A 21092-nucleotide genomic window follows, 5' to 3' on the forward strand; every position below is an offset into this window, starting at 1 on the left:
GGATCAGTTTTATCATCTGCTACCTAATTCAATTTAAAACCGGTTATAGTTCTCTTTAAAAGAGCGGGCAAGAGAATGTCTTCGACTGATGTAGACGGCCGCCACGAAGCGCGTGCGCTGTAGGCTTTTATAGGAGAGCAAGATTCTCAATGCTTCCAACTTATCCTGAAGAATACAATCACAAGCACAAATTAAAACGAATCATGTATTTCATTTATCATTTCCATGCTTCATTTTTAGGTAGAGTCTCATGTGAGGGATGTTTGTACGATGACGATGGTGGTCTGTCCTTACGAGGGAGCTGGATGTACCTTCTATGTAAGTTCACAATAATACAATTTTTAACACGCCTTTCTACATGCCGTTCAATGAGCACATTCACACCGTTTTTTGCGTCGCTGTAATATAATGCATACAAATAATTGTCTATATTGAAAACAGGAAGCTTTTGGAAAAAAACGGTCAATCAACTGCTTATATGAGGATAGCAGACTCATATCTAGGGCGAAAGGTAAGTTGTCTCGCCTTGTCAGGCAAGGTAACCCTGGTGGGTGGGGCAACTTATTAAGTAAACACTTTGGCTCGCCTTCCCGGAAGAGACAAGCGAAGTAAAAGAAGCGCTAGCGCTAACAACCGACGGGAGGGGGGAGGAGGTGGGTAAGGTGCGTCTGAGATTTGTGGGGGCAATTATCAGAATTCTACTGCAATTTTGTACAATGAAAACAGTTAGTTCAGCAGGAGCGTTATAAGAATGACACGCAATTATTCAGATTTTTTTATTCTTCATTTTCGATACTTAAACGTTATTCACAATACAGGGTGAGGTAACTATCTAATTTTGCTTGTGAAAGCGGAAACTGAGACTGACGCAATCTTTACTTCCAGTCTACCCAGTCCCCAATGCAAGGCGACGAGCGATGCAATATTGCGGTAACCTTCCTTTCCCTCCCCCAGACGAATGAAAACATGCTTAACCATGGACACAACTTGAAAATTATCAATTTTAGAGACCAAGAAAGTCATGAATCTGGTAATCTTTCCTTTAAAAATACAAAAAATATTCCAATTATGCTAGCAGTGCTACTTTTATCAAAAGTGCAAAAATTGTGCTCGTTTTTCCAAATTATGTCAGAAATAGACCTTATCACGGTTTTCGACGCCATCTTGACGAGTAGGCAAAGCGGGTAGAAATTACAGTATTTGTATGGGAATCCGACGGCAAATATCTGTTACAAAAATCGAATTCTGGACAACTTATAAATTGTAAAGTTAAGATACTAGGCAAAAGTTTTTATTCGCCAAGTTTGAAAGATGTAGCTGGGCTAGAAAGCGTTCAGTTACTTTTTTAATTTCCATACATTTGTCTGTATTTTTTCCCACAAATTGACGCAGTTCGCGGGAAAAATGATAAGGCCTATTATGCAATAGTCCTCTTTCCTTCGCCGCGGTTTCTTTTGTATACGCTTACAACAGTGCTACACGGGTTCTTCTCTAACAACTCTAGACAAAATACAATGAAGGTTTACCCTGTTTCATGCCATTTTTAGTGCAGAATGCGCTTTTGTGTTGGTAAGTGGGCTGTTGTCTGCTAACCCACTAATTCTTAATTCTCTTAACCACTAATGCGCTATGTCATAAACTTTATAGTTCGGATTAATTAATTGATATCAATTATTCTTGTGAAGAGGGTAGGGATGGGGAGCACCTGACTGTACACTAGGGAAAACGTGGAGTATATCTACGTTTTTTGTATTCATATCCGAAAGGTATGTTTGTTTGAGAAAACCCTATGCTTTCCTTGTGGTAGTATTCTTTCTAGAACAAAGTGCTTTTTTCATATATTTTCGGTTTTATTTGGTAGATTTATTTGCTACAGAAGCTTGGCTAGTAATGCCATACTTAGAAATAGGAAGACTCTATAGCAGCTCTATCGGCTAATTTAACATCAAGATGTAAACTAATGCTTTTCCTCTCGTGTTAAAGGGACTATTTCACGGGGATTTTGCAGATTTTTGGTAATAAGGGGTAAGGCAACTTAACACGTTATCTTTGAACATTTAGCTAGTAAAGATATAACCAAACTTCAGCTATAAATATAGATTTTTTTGAAGGCGCACGGAAACAACTTGAAAGCGTTGGCTAACGTTTTCAAATTGCAGTCTATTTGCATCCGAGCCATTCACAACCAAACTCGCTTTTAAACAGTTTTCAGTGCTCTAAAATAGTAATTGTTTATAAAAATTGGTCATTATTTTGAAGTTTCCTACGACACAAAAATAAATTTTGGCTGTTCAAAAATCTGTTTAAATCCGTGACATAGTACCTTTAAACTGTACTCTGTGCAGCGGCCATGAACAGACCACTTAGTAACCTTGGGCTAAAAAATCACATTGGCTGATTTAATTGCGGGTCTTTACTTGCCTGGACTGAATTGTATTATTTCTTTTACTCTGAGAATATTAAACAGCCCCGCAGCTGGATTATTGTTGTATTTTACTAGGGTGACAGTAAACCTTTTGATGAAGTTGTAGTACTTTATGGAGACCCTCAAGCATTCGGCCAGCCACCCATCACGTCTGTGAGACAGGTAAGTAATAATTTTTGAGTATCGCAATACATTTGCGATGTAAAGGTTTCCTAAAAAAACATCTCCTGACCCAAACATTTTAATTTTTCGTGTACATAAACTTCTTAACTTCTTACTTAAACTTCTTTTGTAATTTATTAGGGTCCCAAAAGTGTACCCGGCGTACTTTAGTTTTCCTGGGCTTCAGCCCCCAGATGAATAGGTTTGCGGGCGTCTGTGATAAACGTTTTTAGGGATCTACGCTTTGCACCAAAATAATAAAGAGGCTCCCTAATTTAAGGGCTAATTTTAAGGTCCGAGCTCCGACCTGCCATACCCCCCCCCCCACACACACACACACACACACACACACTTCCTTTGGTACCCTGATATATTATCGAATTATCGTTTCTCTCACGATATTTCGACTGCATACTGCTAGTCTTCATCAGGTGATGCGGCCGACTGCTGGTTACGCGTAACCTTGTATACTTCTGTAATTTCGATCACTTAAACACCCGCGAAAGACGCGCCCTGAATTTAGCAACTCAAATTTTGGACAAGACGAATACGAACTAAAAAGTAACAAGATGGAGAAAAACATGTTGCATGAAGAGAGTGTCATAATCAGTACGAAAAAAAATTCGCCATCAGTGCTAAAGGCAGAAGAAACAGTAGACCATCTACAATGCAAATACTTGTCGTATTTTCTCGCTCAGGGAGTATCGATTACTGTTGAAGTAATAGGCCATCGTTGACACTGCAAACAACTTTTAGGAGTTGTGAAACTTGTAAAAGCAATGACCAGTTCGCTCTTGTAGTATGAGAGTGTCAATCCACGGAAATTTATGGCACCTTTTCCAATAATATCCCCGCAGATAAGCCGCACCCTAGATGACCACACAGATTGAAGCTTATTTTCACTCCAGATCAAGCAAAACCAACCAGTTTAGGACTTTAAATGTATAGTTTGGGTCTTTTTGGAAATCCGCCATCACGTGGATTCATCCTAAATTGCACTCCAGTACCAAAGCAACGGATTAAGAAAAAAGCCTAAAGAGGAACTGAAAAGGATTTTGGGCCCTTGTGTTAAAATACCACCACGTACATTAAAGCTTATTTGCACTCCAGATCCAGCAAAGCCGGACAGTTTAAGACTTGAAATGTACAGTCTGGGTCTTTTTTTGAATCCGCCATCAGGTGGATTCATCCTAATTTTCAATCCAGGCCCAAAACAATGTAATGAGAAAAAAGCTACAAGACCAACTGAACTGAAAATGACGACTTTGGGCTTTTCTGTTGAAATACCACCAGGTAGATTAAAGCTTATTTTCACTCCAGATCCGGTAAAACTGGCTGGTTTGAAACTTGACATGTGCAGTTGGGAATCCGCCATCACATGGATTCATCCTAATTTTCACTCCAGGTCCAAAACATTCGATTAAGAAAAGTGACTAGTGAGGAACTGAAAATGACAATTTTTTGCCTTTGTGTTGAAATACCACCACGAAAATTTAAGCTTATTTTCTCTCCAGATCCAGCAAAGACGGCCAGTTTAAGACTTGAAATGGACAGTTTGGGTCTTCTTGGAAATCCGCCATCACGTGGATTCATCTTAATTTTCACTCCAGGTCCAAAACAATGGATTAAGAAAAGTGCTACACAAGAAACTGAAAATGACGACTTTGGGCCTTTTTGTTGAAATACCACCAGGTAGATTAAAGCTTATTTTCTCTCCAGATCGAGCAAAGACGGCCAGTTTAAGACTTGAAATGGACAGTTTTTGTCTTTTTGGAAATCCGCCATCACGTGGATTCATCTTAATTTTCAATCCAGGTCCAAAACAACGGATTAAGAAAAGTGCTACACAAGAAACTGAAAATGACGATTTTGGGCCCTTATGTTGAAATACCACCAGGTAGATTAAAGCTTATTTTCACTCCAGATCCAGCAAAGCCGGCCAGTTTAAGACTTGAAATGTACAGTTTGGGTCTTTTTGGAAATCCGCCATGACGTGGATTCATCCTTATTTTATTTCCAGGTCCAAAACAACGGATTAAGAAAAGTGCTACAAGAGGAACTGAAAATGACGATTTTGTGCCCTTGTGTTGAAATACAACCAGCAAGATTTAAGCTTATTCTCACTCCAGACCCAGCAAAACTGGCCAGTTTGACACTTGAAATGTACCGTTTGGGTCTTTTTGGAAATCCGCCATCAGGCGGATTCATTCTAATTTTTACTCCAGGTCCAAAACAATCGATTAAGAAAAGTGCCTAAAGAAGAGCTGAAACTGACGAATTTTCGCCTTTGTGTTGGAATACCACCACGCAGATTAAAGCTATTTTTTCACTTCAGATCCAGCAAAACCGGCCAGCTTAAGACTTGAAATGCACAGTTTGGGTCTATTTAAAAATCCGCCATCACGCAGATTCATCTTAATTTTCACTCCACGTCCAAAACAATGGATTAAGAAAAGTGCTTCAAGAGGAACTGAAAATGACGATTTTGGTTCCTTGTGATAAAATACCACCACGAAGATTAAAGTTAATTTTCACTCCAGGTCCAGCAAAACTGGCCAGTTTGAGACTTGACATCTACAGTTTGGGTCTTTTTTGGAAATCTGCTATCACATGGATTCATCCTAATTTTCACTCCAGGTCTAAAACAATGGATGAAAAGAAGTGCTACAAGAGGAACTGAAAATGACGATTTTGGGCCCATGCGTTTGAAAACCACCACACAGATTAAAGGTTATTTTAACTCCAGATCCAGCAAAACAGGCCAGTTTGAGACTTGAAATGTACAGTTTGGTTCTTTTTGGAAATCCGCCATCACGTGTATTCATCTTAATTTTTACTCCACGTCCAAGACAATGGATTAAGAAACGTGCTACACGAGCAACTGAAAATGACGATTTTTGGCCTGTGTGTTGAAATACCACAACGCCGATTAAAGCTGAGTTTCACTCCAGATCAAGCAAAACCAACAAGTTTAAGACTTAAAATGTGCAGTTCGGGTCTTTTGTGAAATCCGCCATCACGTGGATTCATCCTAATTTGCACTCCAGGACCAAAGCAATGGATTAAGAAAAGTGCCTCAAGAGGAACTGAAAATGACGATTTTGGGCCCTTGTGTTAAAATACCACCGTGCAGATTAAAACTTGTTTTCACTCCAGATCCTGCAAAACCGGCCAGTTTGAGACTTGAAATGTACAGTTTGGGACTTTTTGGAAATCCGCCATCACGGGGATTCATCCTAATTTGCACTCCAGGACCAAAGCAATGGATTAAGAAAAGTGCCTCAAGAGGAACTGAAAATGACGATTTTGGGCCCTTGTGTTAAAATACCACCGTGCAGATTAAAACTTGTTTTCACTCCAGATCCAGCAAAACCGGCCGGTTTGAAACTTGACATGTACAGTTTGGGTCTTTTTGGAAATCCGCCATCGCGTGGATTCATCCTAATTTTCACTCCATGTCCAAAACAATCGATTAAGAAAAGTGCCTAAAGAGGTGCGGCTTATCTGCGTGTGTTTACGGTACACTATTGCTGTTGACGTTGTTAGGGTGAATCCTTATGTGAATTAGCTCTTTGACCCTGCATGTGTAACAAAGAGTATCACGATCAATACGCCATTCCAAAACGGGTGGTGTCCGATATTGTGGGCGTGCTCTGAAAAGGTCTGCCAGTCTCGCCGATATCAACGTAGCCAAATTCACAGGAAATCCTGAAAGAAATTCCATCTTGCTTAGCTGGGTAAACAGCGAATTTTGATCTCAAAACAGCGCGTTCATCTTGTAATTGATTAAAAAAGTTAGACGTGATGTTGTTTGTTTGTTTTGTACTGTTTTATAAAATCGGGCGACAGATTTCAAATCGTATCGGAGTATATATTATATTGCCTGATATCCATCGTACGATTTTGTAAAGCTTGATGTTTTATCCGTTGATTGCGCGCGAAAATTAATCGGTGGGTGGTTCCCAGTATACTGAAGACTTCATTGTTAAGGGTTTCGTTATACCGCGTTTTACTGCACTAAATTTGTACTTTCCTATCTCTGTCAACAGTTTCTGGCATGTGTGCTTTGTCCGCATTTTCTTGACGACTCAAGCTACCCACAGGATGTCAGAGAAAAAGCTCGCAGAATTCTCAAGACAACACTCGGATTCTCAATAGGCAAGAATAAGGCTGTTCCAAAGATGCTGGGAATTTTCCAAATTTTCCAAAGTTGCTCAAAATTTCTTAAAAAGTTGCCAGAAAGTTGCTCCAAAATCTAGAAAGTTGCTCGAAAAAAATCCAAAACGTTTTAAATTTCTCCAAATATATGCTCATTTCCCTTTGCAATTTCACTGAAACAGAAATATAATCTAAATAACGTTTTAAGGCAAAAATTTGTTGAATTACAAGAAATTCTTTCACCGAGAACAGTCGTGAAGATACCGATGATGTCATGTTTGCTGACGAGTTAATGCTGAATGATTCAAAAGTTGAAGCATCTTCTGAACTTCCTCGGAAATCTTCGCCAAACTTCGTTTATCTACGGAAAAGTTCGAAAAATGCTCGAAAACGTTCGTATGGCCTTAAAACAACACTCGGATTTTTTTTTCGGAAATCTAAGGTTTAAAAATTGATCAGAATACAAAACGTTGCAGGAAAGATGAAAAGTTGCCTTACGGCAAGACCTACATTTTGTTTTGCTGTATGATTTTTAATTTGCACCGCCCTAGCTGTGTTAATCTGCCTGTGATTAGAGAAAAAAAAACTTAGGGTGAGGATGTTGTTGTCAATCATCAATTTTCTGGATTAGTGGAGACTTACTCTTCCCCTAAGAGAAAGGATGGCGGTATTAAAGTCGTTTAAAAGTCATTACTCCTTGAAACAAGAAGCGAAAACCAGCCAAGGCGTGACTTGTCTGATTTAAAACCAGATTCTTTCTGGATAGGGATGTAATCCAAAACGTATGACCACAAGCAGGATAATTATGTTGCCGGTTAAAGTAATCAACCCTGCTCCAAAACCTTAATAACACTGTGTCCCTATATCAAAGCATTCTCTCTTGATCAAAGATCTGATCAACGACATTGTGTTTGTGTAGGTTCTTACACTGATATTATTGGATTGAGAATTGTTCGTGAAGATGTAGCCAAGTACATCTCAAGAAGAGATGATTATCCTGCGGACCCAGATGACATCATTTTAACAAACGGGGGAGCAATAGGGATACAGGTTCGTTATAAGAACAATTACAAAACAGTCTACGGTACGGGAAAAGATTGCGGATGTACAACACTTTGCGAACCTAACACAGCTAGTAGGCTCATAGATACAATATTTTGTATGAAATTCCTCTCTGTACTAGCCTCCCACGCAGTCGTTCTTAGGGGCGATCGTGTTTCACTCCTCCCCACGAACGCCTGATTGGCTTAGCGGCGGAAAGGACTGATGTTGGCCTCGGTTAAGCAGGCGTTCGTGGGGAGGAGTGAAACACGATCGCCCCTAAGAACGACTGCGTGGGAGGCTATCTCTGTACCTAACCACATTGAGTATGTTACGTTTGAAGGTTCTAGACCTTTTAAGGGATCAATTGTTGGGAGTCAATTTGTAAATAGCATTTGGCCTTCTCTACGGAAAGCCGTTTGCTAATGAGAAAAAAAGAAAATAATGATGTCAGCGAGGAATTCTCTATCGGTAAGTAAGCACTGGGAGGCGTGGTGGCCAAATCGGCTAGCACGCTGGACTCCGGATCGAGCGGTCCGGGGTCAGGCCCTGGCTGGGGTCATTGTGTTGTGTTCTTGGGTAAGGCACTTTACTCTTACAGTGCCCCTTTCCACCCAGGTGTATAAATGGGTACCGGCGAATTTAATGCTTGGGGGTAACCCTGCGATGGACTAGCGTCCTTCCGGGGGGATAAGAAATATTCCTAGTCGCTTCAGTCTTTAACCGGTTTTACTCCAATTGTTTGTTCTACTCTGTACTACAGTATTCTGTCAGTTTCCGCTACTTCTTTATTAAGCAACTAAGGAACATTCACTGACAGACACTTTTCATGTAATTCCAGATTGGCCTCGCAGCGCTCAAGACTAGTTCTACCAACGACTGGGGGAGGGCAGGACTCATGATTCCGATTCCGGTGTTTTTTCAGTACACTGCCAGGATCACAGATGAAAACTTTTACACCGTAAGATTTGTCTTAAGTAAAAAAAAAATAACGAGATTAAAAAACAACGTTTCGACATCGCTCACGATGTCATTTCAAGTAAATGCGTAGGTCAGTTTGTGCATGCTATTTAAAGATCTTCATATTACGATTTGTCTTTATATTCTTCATTTAACTCTCACAGAGCCTCTTTCCACCCAGGTGCATAAATAGGTATCGGTGAATTTAATGCTGGGGGTATCCTGCGATAAGCTATATAATATCCCATCTAGGGGATAGTAGAAATACTCCTAGTCGCTTCATGCTACGGAAACCAGGATACGCTTCATGCGGTAGAGGTCACTGGCTCCCACGCAGACTTCATCGTAAACGTACTCATAGAGTCCGCCACTAATCAGCATTAACTTATTTTCCTTACTAAATGGATTTTTTAACGTTGGAGGAGAAGAACGCCTCAATGTCATGTAATTATTCTATATAATTTTTTTCTGGACAGATTCCTTACTATTTGGACGAAGAAAACAACTGGAATTTGAGCATCAGTGAACTGAAGAGAGCACTAGACGAGGCCAGGCCGCACTGTACACCGAGGGGACTGGTGCTCATTAATCCGGGCAATCCCACAGGTATCAAGTGACGAAGTCATGATTGCTTTGAATCATATCAGAGAAACTTCCTTTGTTCTCACTTGATATAATCAAAGTGGCTGAGCCACTGAACTCGAAAGAAAAAATTACGAAAGGATTAGAATGTTGAGGCCACTGAACAGTCAGAGTTCGTATTTATCGACTGGTCATTGTTTCTAGTAATACCACCGGTTAATCCCTGCAATGTCCTTTTTGTTCCTTTTCTCATTAACGCTGGTAGATTTTTTTTTAATTTTATAGAACGTTGTTTCTTGACATAATCATTATTTTATAGCTGTTCTCAATAAAGTATAATTAATCGGGCGTGGCCGATTTATAGTTTACCCTTTGGTCGTCCTAGAGCGTAGTCTCCTGGCGCGGCCAAAAAGACGGGGATAGCTTGGGGTTGCTACAAAACCGCTACGGGTGACGCATACCGCAATGGTTTTCATTTTAGTTTTGACAGGAAATCGTTGCAGGCACACTTGGTCGACTTTTGGGTTAATGTGTAATCAGGTTGTGTTTTTTTGCTTCGGCGGAAGGACAGAGAAAAAAAGCTTACGGGGCAAAGTACAGTATGGGGCCCAGTTCTCGGCCACTTTTGACGTAAACTTGTATTTCTTACCTCAGAAGAACCGCAGGAACTTGAAATTTCTCCCAGAGCTAGCTACATTATTCAGCTTTTTGGTGTAAAGCTATCGACCGGTCAAAAATTAATTTGCCCGAGCAATAATAAAAATAAAAGCTCCATTTGTGGGCCCAGTTCTCGGCCACCTTGGCCCAGTTCTCGACCACTTTTGACGTAAACTTGTATTTCTTACCTCAGAAGAACCGCAGGAACTTGAAATTTCTCCCAGAGCTAGCTACATTATTCAGCTTTTTGGTGTAAAGCTATCGACCGGTCAAAAATTAATTTGCCCGAGCAATAATAAAAATAAAAGCTCCATTTGTGGGCCCAGTTCTCGGCCACTTTTGATGTAAACTTGTATTTCTTACCTCAGAAGAACCGCAGGAACTTGAAATTTCTCCCAGAGCTAGCTACATTATTCAGCTTTTTGGTGTAAAGCTATCGACCGGTCAAAAATTAATTTGCCCGAGCAATAATAAAAATAAAAGCTCCATTTGTGGGCCCAGTTCTCGGCCACCTTGGCCCAGTTCTCGGCCACTAAAAAGCTTGTGCGTAATTATCTGTAAAAAAATGCTCAATTAATTTTCACAGTCATAAAATCACTCTGTAAACCTATTTATACTATATCGATCCCAAATTATTTTTATGATGCTTTGTTTTACTTTAGAAAAGAAGGATTTTAACGCGCCTAGTTGCCTATGTGCAGGTTCTGGCAAAACCGCATTGTGTGACCCGTGCATTTAGATGGTTTATTTTGCAGTGAAAAGGTCTTGAAAGATTTAGGTGTTGTAGAAATAATAGACAAGACAAGAGTCAGCTCAAAACTTAGAGATAAGATTGAACTTTATTTTTAAAACATTTTTTTCTTTCATTCTGGCAGCAGCAGATGAAATTATATTAAAAACCAAGCGCTAAGCTGTGATAGCGAGCAGGGTGGCCGAGAACTGGCAAATACGCAAACGTCGCAAGAAAAAATTTCGAAGTAAATTAAGACCAAAAAATACAACGGTTCAACGAAAAGTTAACTAAAGCAGAAAGCTGAATAATTCTACGTTTCACATGCCAAAAATTAGCTCGTATGGTGGGGGCTTTTGGATAAAATACGAATTTAACTACATCCATGAATTTGGAGCCGTAAACAAACAACTTTTTCGGGAATGCAAATTCACCTACCTCCGCGTAAACTCGACGTGTGAGCTTTCTATATCGAATTGAACGATCAAACTCAAGATACTTAAAGCACATGAATCAGTCTATCGTTTGAAGGAAATACCTTTTTCTTTTGATTCAACTGGAGTGTGAAAAAACGCGTTAAACACAAAGTGGCCGAGAACTGGACCCGGCCGAGAACTGGGCCCCATACTGTACTGATATTTACCATTGTGAAATTGCACTTACTTTGACAAGTTAAAGTTATTTTTGTAAATGAAAAAGGTAACGTCATTGATGTCACGCAGTGTTTTTTTTAGCAAACTAGATGGTTTGCTGGTTTCTGACTATGAATGGGGGTGTGATCTTGCGGTATATTTTTTGAGCCTGACTCCGCCGTAAAACTTTTTTTTTATTTAGCAAGAACTGTGTCGATTTTCATTTCTGAACAATTGGTCGTCAAGTCGTTTGTCACAAAGAGTAGAATGTTTGTACAGCATGTTTTGGAATTATTTTAGATTTGGTTAGTAAGACGCTTCTGAAGACCTGAGCAAAACATTGGGAATGTACAGTATTAATAGGAACTTGAATGGAATTTTTCACAAGTTGGATAAAGGTATCAACTGAAAAAAATGGAATTCAAAATGAGAACTTGGATTTTGTTGTAATTAAATTTTATCGCGGATTGGATGCATAATATCACGGCTTTGAAAGTCTTCAAATAATTAGAAAGGTTCCTTTCTTCCTTTTGATCTTATTGTTATTTTCGTTGATACGAAAAAAAAACGGGTTTTCACTGAATTGCTTGAAGTATTTTTAGACGTGATAATATTGGCTTAATCAAATTACATTGTGCACGAAATATTTGTTATTCTTTTGTCTTGAAACTTTGAGGAAATTGAAATTTTTGTTTGACAGTAGTGTATGAAAGGCATTTTATAGAACTGAATAAAAAATAAGAAACATTGATAAAGGTTATTTCAAAGATTTATTTTGCCTGATTTTGAAGGGTTTCAGGAGTTTTAAAGAGTGCTGGTAAACGGCTGTATGTTGTTTGTGATTACGGATCTTATTTAGTTTCGAACGCTCTAATTTTTGAAAGGTTAAAACAGGTTAAAACCGGGCGGTTTCATGAGTTTTTTGGGTAGAAAGGTACGGTGGTGGTCAAAAAAAAAAATGTTTAGAAAGGAATGACTGTAGTAGCACGTAAGTCGGAGGTTTGCGTGAGTCACGGGGTATAGTATGCGTGAGCTGGATTTCCGGCGTCATAACGGCATGTTTTGTTTACTGAAAGATACACTCGACGTTTAGTTAGCTTAGTCGGCTTGGGAAACTATTTTAAAAATGAATGTTGTAATAGTTAATTAATAGTAATCTAGAATTAACCCACTCTCGATTGGAGTCTGTTTTGGATTCGCGCTACCTTTTCGCCGCGAAGGAATTTTGTAAAATTTCGCTAGTGGAAAGAGGTACTGTAAGAACAGTATCAATAACTCAAAAGGAGGAACTTCTTTGTAGCTCTGAATTAAGACGTATGATAAAATTTTAGAATAAGAAACTTTCGATATATGGTTTTCATATTGTTTTTGTCAATTTCCTTTTGTGGCAGATTTTTTGAGAATCAGCTTTTCTTTCGTGTGATGACAGACACAGGACAGAACGAGAGGTGGACGAGAAAGATGCCGAAGATGAATAGGCACCGAAAAACGACAAGAACCGTCAAGGACTTATCTTTAGAGGGCGGGGAGTTTTGGCATACTGTATTTCGAGGACTGGACTGGACTAGTAAAACGCGGACTAGTAAAACGCGGACTTGTAAAACGCGGACTAGTATAACGCGGACTAGTAAAACGCGGACTTGTAAAACGCGGACTAGTAAAACGCGGACTCAGGTAAAACGCGGACTTGTAAAAGGCGGACTAGTAAAACGCGGACTAGTAAAACGCGGACTTGTAAAACGAGGACTAGTAAAACGCGGACTTGTAAAACGAGGGCTTGTTAAGCACGGACTTGTAGAACGCGGACTTGTAAAACAAGCGCTTGTAAATCGGATAAAACTAAACGGTTTAGCGAGCGAAACAATTTGTGTTTGAAGCTCTTGTGTGTTTCTTCGACGGCATATTTCTAGCTTTTTTGAGCACTCTATGGTCTGTTTTAGCGTGGAGATGTTTTTGCAGTATAGCACATGTTCGTTCTGCAAACCCCTACTAAAACAACGGGATTGATGCTATGAGTTGTGTGCATATGTTTCTTTCTTTCCACTACTTGACGTCTGTTGAGTGCAGTCGTTTGTATTGCTCGCACGAGGTAGAACGGGGCCCGTCTAGAAATCAACAGTCAATCGTAAATAAAGGTGACGGGCCTACACGACTCCTACGTTCGTGACATTAGAATATTTGCCGTTAAATGTTTAAATTCGGTCTTTCGACCTTATTTGCTTCTGACTTCTTTCTGAGGGTACTGTTTTAATTTGGGGGCAGTATGTGGTAAATAAAGGTGACGGGCCTACACGACTCCTACGTTCGTGACATTAGAACATTTGCCGTTATATGTTCAAATTCGGTCTTTCGACCTTATTTGCTTCTGACTTCTTTCTGAGGTTACTGTTTTTTTGAGACATTATGTATTGAAGAGAGCCGTAAGACGATTGTGACCAAGGAATTCGAAGTGTCTAGAGGCGTTTTACAAGTCCGCGTTTTACTAGTCCGCGTTTTACTAGTCCAGTCCAGTCCAGTCTACAAGTTAAAGACACATCAAGACCACCCCACTGTGAATTGCCATAGCACAGACAAAATTATAGTCAATATCTTATGTGTTTTTAAGAGAATTACATAAGAACCAAGGCATGTCTTGTCTTGCCTTACATTGACATGCAATAATTTGGAAATACTAAGCTCGTAACAGTTTAAGACAGAATCCATCAGGAATTTAAGCAACATTAATTTTAGTTACGCAAAAATTGAGCACCAGAATAATTTAAATCCTTGTGTTCTTTCATACCTTGTTAAAGGCTTGACATGTGATAACACCAACATAACACCAACAACAGTTCTTTATCAGTGGGGATTGAAGAAAAAAATGGAAACATCATCACACAGTTGACCCCCATGCAAAAACACTCCAGGATGTCACGGGACTGTTTGGTGTCCGTCTGCCAATTTCTAACTTCAAATTCCAATGTTAAATTCACATTAAATTTTCAATATTTCTTAGTTGTCTAAATTTTACTAATTCTTTTAAAAAAACTATCACCTGCCAAACATCCCCAAAAATCACTCAAAAAATTACAAAATACCGCAATACATAGATACATGGGATGAGTGAAGTTTCCTTGGATTCCTTGAAACACCAACAAGATATTTCCGTTTAAGGTGGCTGATAATGGGTTTCAGTATTTCCCAGTCCTTATACTTTGGTTCAGGACTAAAAGCCTTCATCAATTGCTATTACAGTAATGGTATGAAACAAATGTTCAATCATTCATCAACAAGTTGTGATCATTTTCTTGACAATAGTAGTTCCCCGGTAAACAGTTGTAGTACTGTCCCATCAAAGTGCAATGCCTGGAAAATACCGAAAAGCACACGACCTTCAGGTGAAACCGCACCTTACAGTATTACCAATACACTGCACTTTGCTAAGTCTTAAAACTTTACATTGTCTAGTCGTCTACTTCAATCGTTTATTTGTATTGTGTGAGATACATTTATAAATTGAAACTATCATGTCATTAAGTAATAATGCAATCTCGACAACGTTCTAGATATTATATTATGCACACTAATACAGCTCATGCAAGCCCTGTGACTTACGCAAACACAGTCGGACTGAGTGCTACTTAAGTAACTGCTTCGTGGTTTCTGCTGTACTGAACCCTGCCTTTCAAGGCAAAGCGCCCGATTTTAAGCTTCTCAAGCTTCTTAATGTTCTTGTTTTATTTACCAGCAGGTATCAAAGATTCGTAGTATGTGCTGTACGATCTCAATTATTGTCAACCCCTAGATGGCCGACTACCCTTACACGACAAATAGTACTCAAATCCAGTTTTACTGATTTAATATAGTGTTAAAGGATTTGTTGTATAACTCAGTCCTTATCAAAGTACAAGCTATGTTTTTGTTCGTGTTATTTATTTTTGTATCTGTTTTTGATATATATATATATTCTTTTTTCTTTTTCCATAGGGAACGTCTTGACTTACGACAACATTAGGGACGTTATTAACTTTTGCGCTAGAGAGAAACTGGTTTTATTTGCCGATGAAGTGTATCAAGAAATAGTGTTGACCAAAGAGGCCCAGTTCCACTCGTGTAAGAAGGTTCTGAGGGACCTTGGACCCGAGTACAATAAGTTTCAACTGATGTCGATAAACTCAGTCTCCAAAGGAATTTACGGCGAGTGAGTGTGAGATATTTGTTATTCCTTTTGGCGTGCCTTTGAGTACTCACACTACGTTGGTCACAGGAATTAGTGCAAACTAAAATGGTTTTGTTCGTAGACCTACTCGAACAATTTTGACATAATTATGTGGCTGAGTAACATATTGTATACGACTCTTGAGCGATGCATATCCTGCCGCAACAGGTACCTGTGGCGAGACCAAACAATCTGGCCTGATTACATATGTCACCAAGGCGTTTGAAAGGCAATCCGACATATAATGTCTGCATGGTTCGTTGTTATTTTTGGCCAGCTATAAAATAGAATAAGGCCATAACACTCTTCTGATGAAGGGTAAAACGACCTTACGCATCGTGCTCCATATAGACATAACCGTTAGGCTACATAGTAAGAACTGTTAACACATCCAACACATTGCACCTAGCTGTTTACGATTGATACAAGAGTTTTTTACATTAATTTACTTAACCGTGACATTCATTTTCTTTCCAGCATTTTGGTTAAGCTTTAATTTCGTGTTCTATTGTTGTTTGTTTAAGGTGCGGCTTACGAGGAGCTTATTTAGAGTTAGTAGGATTCAGCAAAGAGGTCAAACGCCAGTTTAAAAACAAATTATCACCGCATAGTAGCCCTTCAACGATTGGACAGGTATAACAAAGATCTTATATGATTGCTTTAACTAACTACAAAGGCGTAGAGCTTTCCACAAGTTGCTCGAAGTTATTCATAAAGTTTCTGGAAATTTCTGAAAAAGGTGCTCGAAAGTTTCCCCAAAAATCCAAAACGCTGCATTTTATCAAGAAAATTTCTCCAAATATATGCTAATTTCCCTTTGAAGGTAAGATTTTTAAGCAGTTTCATGCAATTTCACTGCAACAGAAGTATCTAAATAACATTTTTAGGCAAAACTTTTTTGAATTACAAGGATTTCTTCCACCAAGAAAAATCGTGAAGATATCGATGACGTCATGTTTGTTGACTTCGAACGTCGAAACGTCTTCGGATTTCCACGAAAATCTTCGGCAAACATCGTTGATCTTCGGAAACGTTCGTATGGCCTTCGGACGATACGCGGACAATTTTCGGAGATATTCGGTCTAGAAATTGCTCAAAATGCATCACGTTGCTCGAAAGGAAAAAAAGTTACTCAAAGGGGAAAAAGGTGCTCAAAATATGAAAACTGGCCGAGCAACTTGTGGAAAGCCCTACAAAGGCGTGTCCATATTCAAATCCGGCTCCCATGCATTCATGAGTAAGTAGCTAAAAGAAATTATTGTTCTATGGATAAGGCAAACCTTACGGCAGACTTTTCAAGGGCATACACAAAAACTTTGAAAGTTTCGAAGGTTGTCACGCCATGATGGTATGATCAGCTGCTTAGCAACCGTTGCTTGGCAAACTCGAGACGAAAACTCCGGGAAAGACGTTTAACGTTCTCGACTGAGCTGAAAACGTTTAGTTTTATAATGCACCTAAGAAAAATATGTTGATGTTAAAGAAAAAGAAAAAGCTTGAAGCAAAATTAATTTATTATTGAAGGCTGCCGTGAGTGCAATGTGCAATCCGCCTCAGCCTGGGGACGAGTCATACGAGACGTTTATCAAGGTAAGATATATACTAGTTATGCAATCAGAATACAGGAAAGCCGTTGTATATTCGACGGTATTCAACCCAACCTTCCCATCGTGCGCTGCGATCTTATTTTCGATGAAATTTAGTGAGCGTATTTTCTATGGCATGGTATAAAATAGTTACACAACACTTTCTCGTGGTATACTATGGAATATCCCACTTGTCACTTGTATTTTCTTCGTATACACACTCGCCTAAAGGCTCGTGTGTATACCGAGAAAATACAAGTGACTCGTGGGATATTCCATAGTATACCACTCGAAAGCGTTGCATAACTAGTATGTATACCACTCGAAAGCGTTGCATAACTAGTATATTTATTATATAAACTCAGGAGCCCATGGGCTTCTGATAAACTGCAGTGTTTTAGCGAGTGTAGCAAATCGAGAAAAATGGTATCACACATGTGTGGATAAAAATGGTATCCACACGTGTGATATCATTTTGACCAATCAGCTTGCAGAGTTTGCCATGTTTCAATGCTCAATGGGCCAAAGTAAATCGATCTTTAGTCGAAACATCTTCGGATCTTCCTCGGCAATCTTCGGAAATCTTCGGAAAACTTCGGACATTTCCGGAAAATGTTCGGAATCATTCGTACAACCTTCGGACAACATTTTGAAAATTTTCGGAAATCTTCGGAAAATCGTCAAAAACATCGTAATTAGTAGGTTTATATAATAAAAAGAATAATACATGGTTGCGCGGAGATATGAAATTTATCTTCGATAAATGTGAGCGCAGCGTGTTCAAATCGATATCCCACTCGTTCGCTTCGCTCACTCGTGAGATATCGATTTGAACACTCGAAGATAAATTTCATATCTCCGTGCAACCATGTAATATCTTCTATATATTTAACTTATTATATACTCGAAAGAGGGAGATATTGGGGGTTGACGAACACCGCAATACCGCAAAAAAAAAACCGGAAATGCCGCAATTTGTATAGCTGGCGGATGCCAGTATAGCTGGCGGATTCGCTGACGAGAGGGCAAAAAAGAGGCAAAGACGAGCGATGGGACCGTGGAAACAATGGCACAGCTTTAAACTGATTGTTAAAACAGTCAAATTGTAGGTTTTAATATGTGACAAAATATTGCTGTGTCAGGTTGCCTCCGAAACGACCACAAATGGCTTAAAGTGGTCGGAAAAAAATTGAAGGATACGTTTTTATACCAACTACCGCATCCGCAATACCGCAATTCAAGATTAAAATTAACGAAATACCGCAAGAAACATTGACCAATGCCGCAATATCGCAAACCCCAATGTCCCCCTCTAGAAATTTATAGCTCATGATCTGATTGTTATTCATTGAGAGTGTAAATAGTTTTCTTAAGTTAATTTGTCAATGAGCTTATTATAAAGCGCAACTGGGTATTTATATAGAAGTTGCGCTATATATATGTTAATTATTATTATTATTAAGATAATTTCGGATGTTGCATACTGCTGCTTGTGTATTCTTACCTTTTTCACAGGAAAAGATAGCCATATTGGACTCTTATCAAAGGAAAGCCAAGATCACCACGTCAATGTTGAATTCTTTAGAAGGAGTGACATGTAATGAAGTAACTGGAGCCTTGTATGCATTTCCCAAAATTCATCTCCCTCGAAAAGCTATCGAAGAGGCCAAGGTAAGAACATCAGTTGTTTTAAGCAGGACTCGGGGGGTAACTCAACAAAGTTTCATACGGGGAGGCTTCGATGACGGTGAGTTCGGATTTGAATTAGTAAACACCATTTCTAACACTCTCTCTCCCTCCCTCCCTGCCTCCCTCCCTCCCTTCCTCCGCTACACATATCGATTTCGGGACCCCACTTTACAATCTTGTTTAAGGTTGCTAGTAGCCAGGTAGCTCAACTTTGAATAAGGGAGTGTAAGGGAGAGGAGGGGGGGGGGGGGGTGGACAAAAGTGCAAAGCTTCCCAACACTTTTGTCTGTGATTGAGATGAATAAGCCATTAAGTTTGTCTGTTCGAGATATTTTTTGAACCTCAATGACAGTTTTCCTACCTTTTTCTATATTTTAAAGTGAGAAAGGTTCCCCTTTCGGGTTGAGCCTCCTTTGTAGTCTACTATACCGTAAAATTCCAGTTATAAGCCCTGGGCTTATACAACTTCGTAAGGGGTTTTGGGTGGGCTTATATCCGGGAGGGCCTATAAGCGGAATTAAAAAAGCGTTTCGAAATGAGCCACGGGAGTGTTGATCGAAAAACGTTTTTTAGTTAAAAAACGCGTAATAAAGCAACAATAAGCCCTGTTCAGTATCGTCATCCGGCAGGGGGGGTGCTAAATATAATTGGATGTATTTTTTGTTTCCAGGTAGAAGGGCCTATAACCGGGAGGGCTTATACGTGGGGGGGAGGCTTATAACCGGAATTTTAAGGTATATGAGAAGTACCCCGGGAAAGTAGGAGAAAAGCTTAAGTTGAATTATTTTGAAATTAACCCATTTAACATTTTATTAGTAACAGAGATGGTAGTAGGACACTATTTTATCGTTGCTTATTGCTATTGATTGTTTTGAGCAAACTGGGAGTAAAAAATGGATGCGAAAACCAGATTTGAAAATATAACATTTGCGCGCGCCACATCATATATGATTACCATATGGAGCCACCTTTAATTTACTTATATTAGACGCTATACAATATATACATTAGGTTAGTGATGAATGCAATTTTTCTCACTGTGTTCTCTTCAGCTAGAGAACTGCACACCGGACGAGTTCTACTGCTGGCAGATGCTAGAGGCTACTGGGATAGCTCCCGTTTATGGAACTTTGTTTGGACAGAAAGAAGGAACCCACCATTTTAGGTCAGAATACTATTTTGTTATACACCGCGCTTAGCACATTTCAACGAAGCTAAGGCCTGGGTCAGACGCCGTACTTTACATAAGCCGAATCGAATAAGGCGGCGTCTGAAGCGACCTTTTTATTCAATTAGGAGCCCGCAACTGGCGTGAGGTTACTTTCCAGATAAACTAGACAAACTAGACAATCTGCTCCTATACACGCAAGTGTTCGTAAGTGCTGGTGAGTACTAGTGCGTTTGTGTCCTCGTTAGGGTTCGTGGACGGCTTCTGTGTGCTCGTGGCCGTTCGGAAGTGAACGTTTGTATTCGAGACTACTCGTGCGTGCTCGTGACTGTTCGCCAGAGTTCCATGTAATATAACGACTCGACCGCGTGAATATTTGTCTTCTTGTTTTGCAAGATTGTGCTTTTTTTAGATTTTTCATTTTAGCCCTCAAAATCAGTACTCTCGTTTCTGCCCTTTCTTTGATCAGTCAATGCGTTGGGAGAACTAAGCTTTCAGTCAAGACGTTTTGCTGGGACGTAATCAAGCCCATCGTCTTCTATAAACTGGCCAAGATGCTCAGCGTCGGTCGTTTGTATTAATCTCGTTTTATTTATTGCAGATTTACTATTTTACCTTCTGAAGAAAAAGTTGGTCCTATGTTCAAACGAATTAGCAAGTTTCACAAGGAATTCATGGACAAGTACAGAGATCATGATGGTCATGACGAGCGGCGATAGCAGCAGTGACTTGACAATTTAGTTACTTTGTATAAATTCGTTAGGAAAAAATTCAATTCCTTAGATTTGGGTTCATTTAATTTTGGAGCTCATCTGGAATTTTTCGTTTAATTTTTTCGTAATTGGACAAAATGGAGTCTTATTATATACAAGACATAAAAAGATTGCAAGGCATCTTTTGAACCTTGTCACCTCAACATTGGGTGGGTCATTTTCCCCTAACTCGCCTTAACTCGCACAAACTCGCAACTGATAGGCAAGTTAAATTTTTCTTAACTCACCTTCAGACTCGCCTAAACTCGCATTAGCTCGCACAATCTCGCGGGAGTTAAGGTCCCATAGTAGGCCTTACTAAAAAATGTTAGTAAATAAATAGTAAAAGTTG

At 39.4% G+C, this 21092-nt stretch overlaps 1 protein-coding gene across 2 annotated transcripts; it reads left to right on the forward strand.

Moving 5' to 3' along the window:
- The first annotated feature begins 244 nt into the window (after positions 1-244).
- Positions 245-21092, forward strand: LOC144651739 (alanine aminotransferase 2-like). Of its 2 annotated transcripts, none has more exons than XM_078511711.1 (12): positions 245-318; positions 2501-2587; positions 6637-6745; positions 7665-7795; positions 8628-8747; positions 9223-9352; positions 15314-15527; positions 16070-16178; positions 17070-17135; positions 18647-18878; positions 19873-19985; positions 20590-21092. In XM_078511711.1, the coding sequence occupies exons 1-11, from the start codon at positions 271-273 to the stop codon at positions 19983-19985; spliced, it is 1359 nt and encodes a 452-aa protein (XP_078367837.1). In that variant the 5' UTR covers positions 245-270; the 3' UTR covers positions 20590-21092. The 2 variants fall into 2 exon arrangements, with proteins under 2 accessions (XP_078367837.1, XP_078367836.1); XM_078511710.1 differs by having other exon boundaries at positions 18647-18802.

This window comes from Oculina patagonica, chromosome 4 (genome assembly GCF_052425735.1).
Source record: "Oculina patagonica isolate OP01 chromosome 4, crgOcupat, whole genome shotgun sequence".
NCBI classification, from domain to species: domain Eukaryota; kingdom Metazoa; phylum Cnidaria; class Anthozoa; order Scleractinia; family Oculinidae; genus Oculina; species Oculina patagonica.

Bases quoted from the DNA above. Each gene is read 5' to 3' on its own strand.
- LOC144651739 (XM_078511710.1), top strand. From the start codon at position 271: ATGACGATGGTGGTCTGTCCTTACGAGGGAGCTGGATGTACCTTCTAT. The intron at 2,588-6,636 runs GTAAGTAATAAT...CTCTGTCAACAG, and splicing joins CCATCACGTCTGTGAGACAG to TTTCTGGCATGTGTGCTTTG. The intron at 16,179-17,069 runs GTATAACAAAGA...TTATTATTGAAG, and splicing joins GCCCTTCAACGATTGGACAG to GCTGCCGTGAGTGCAATGTG.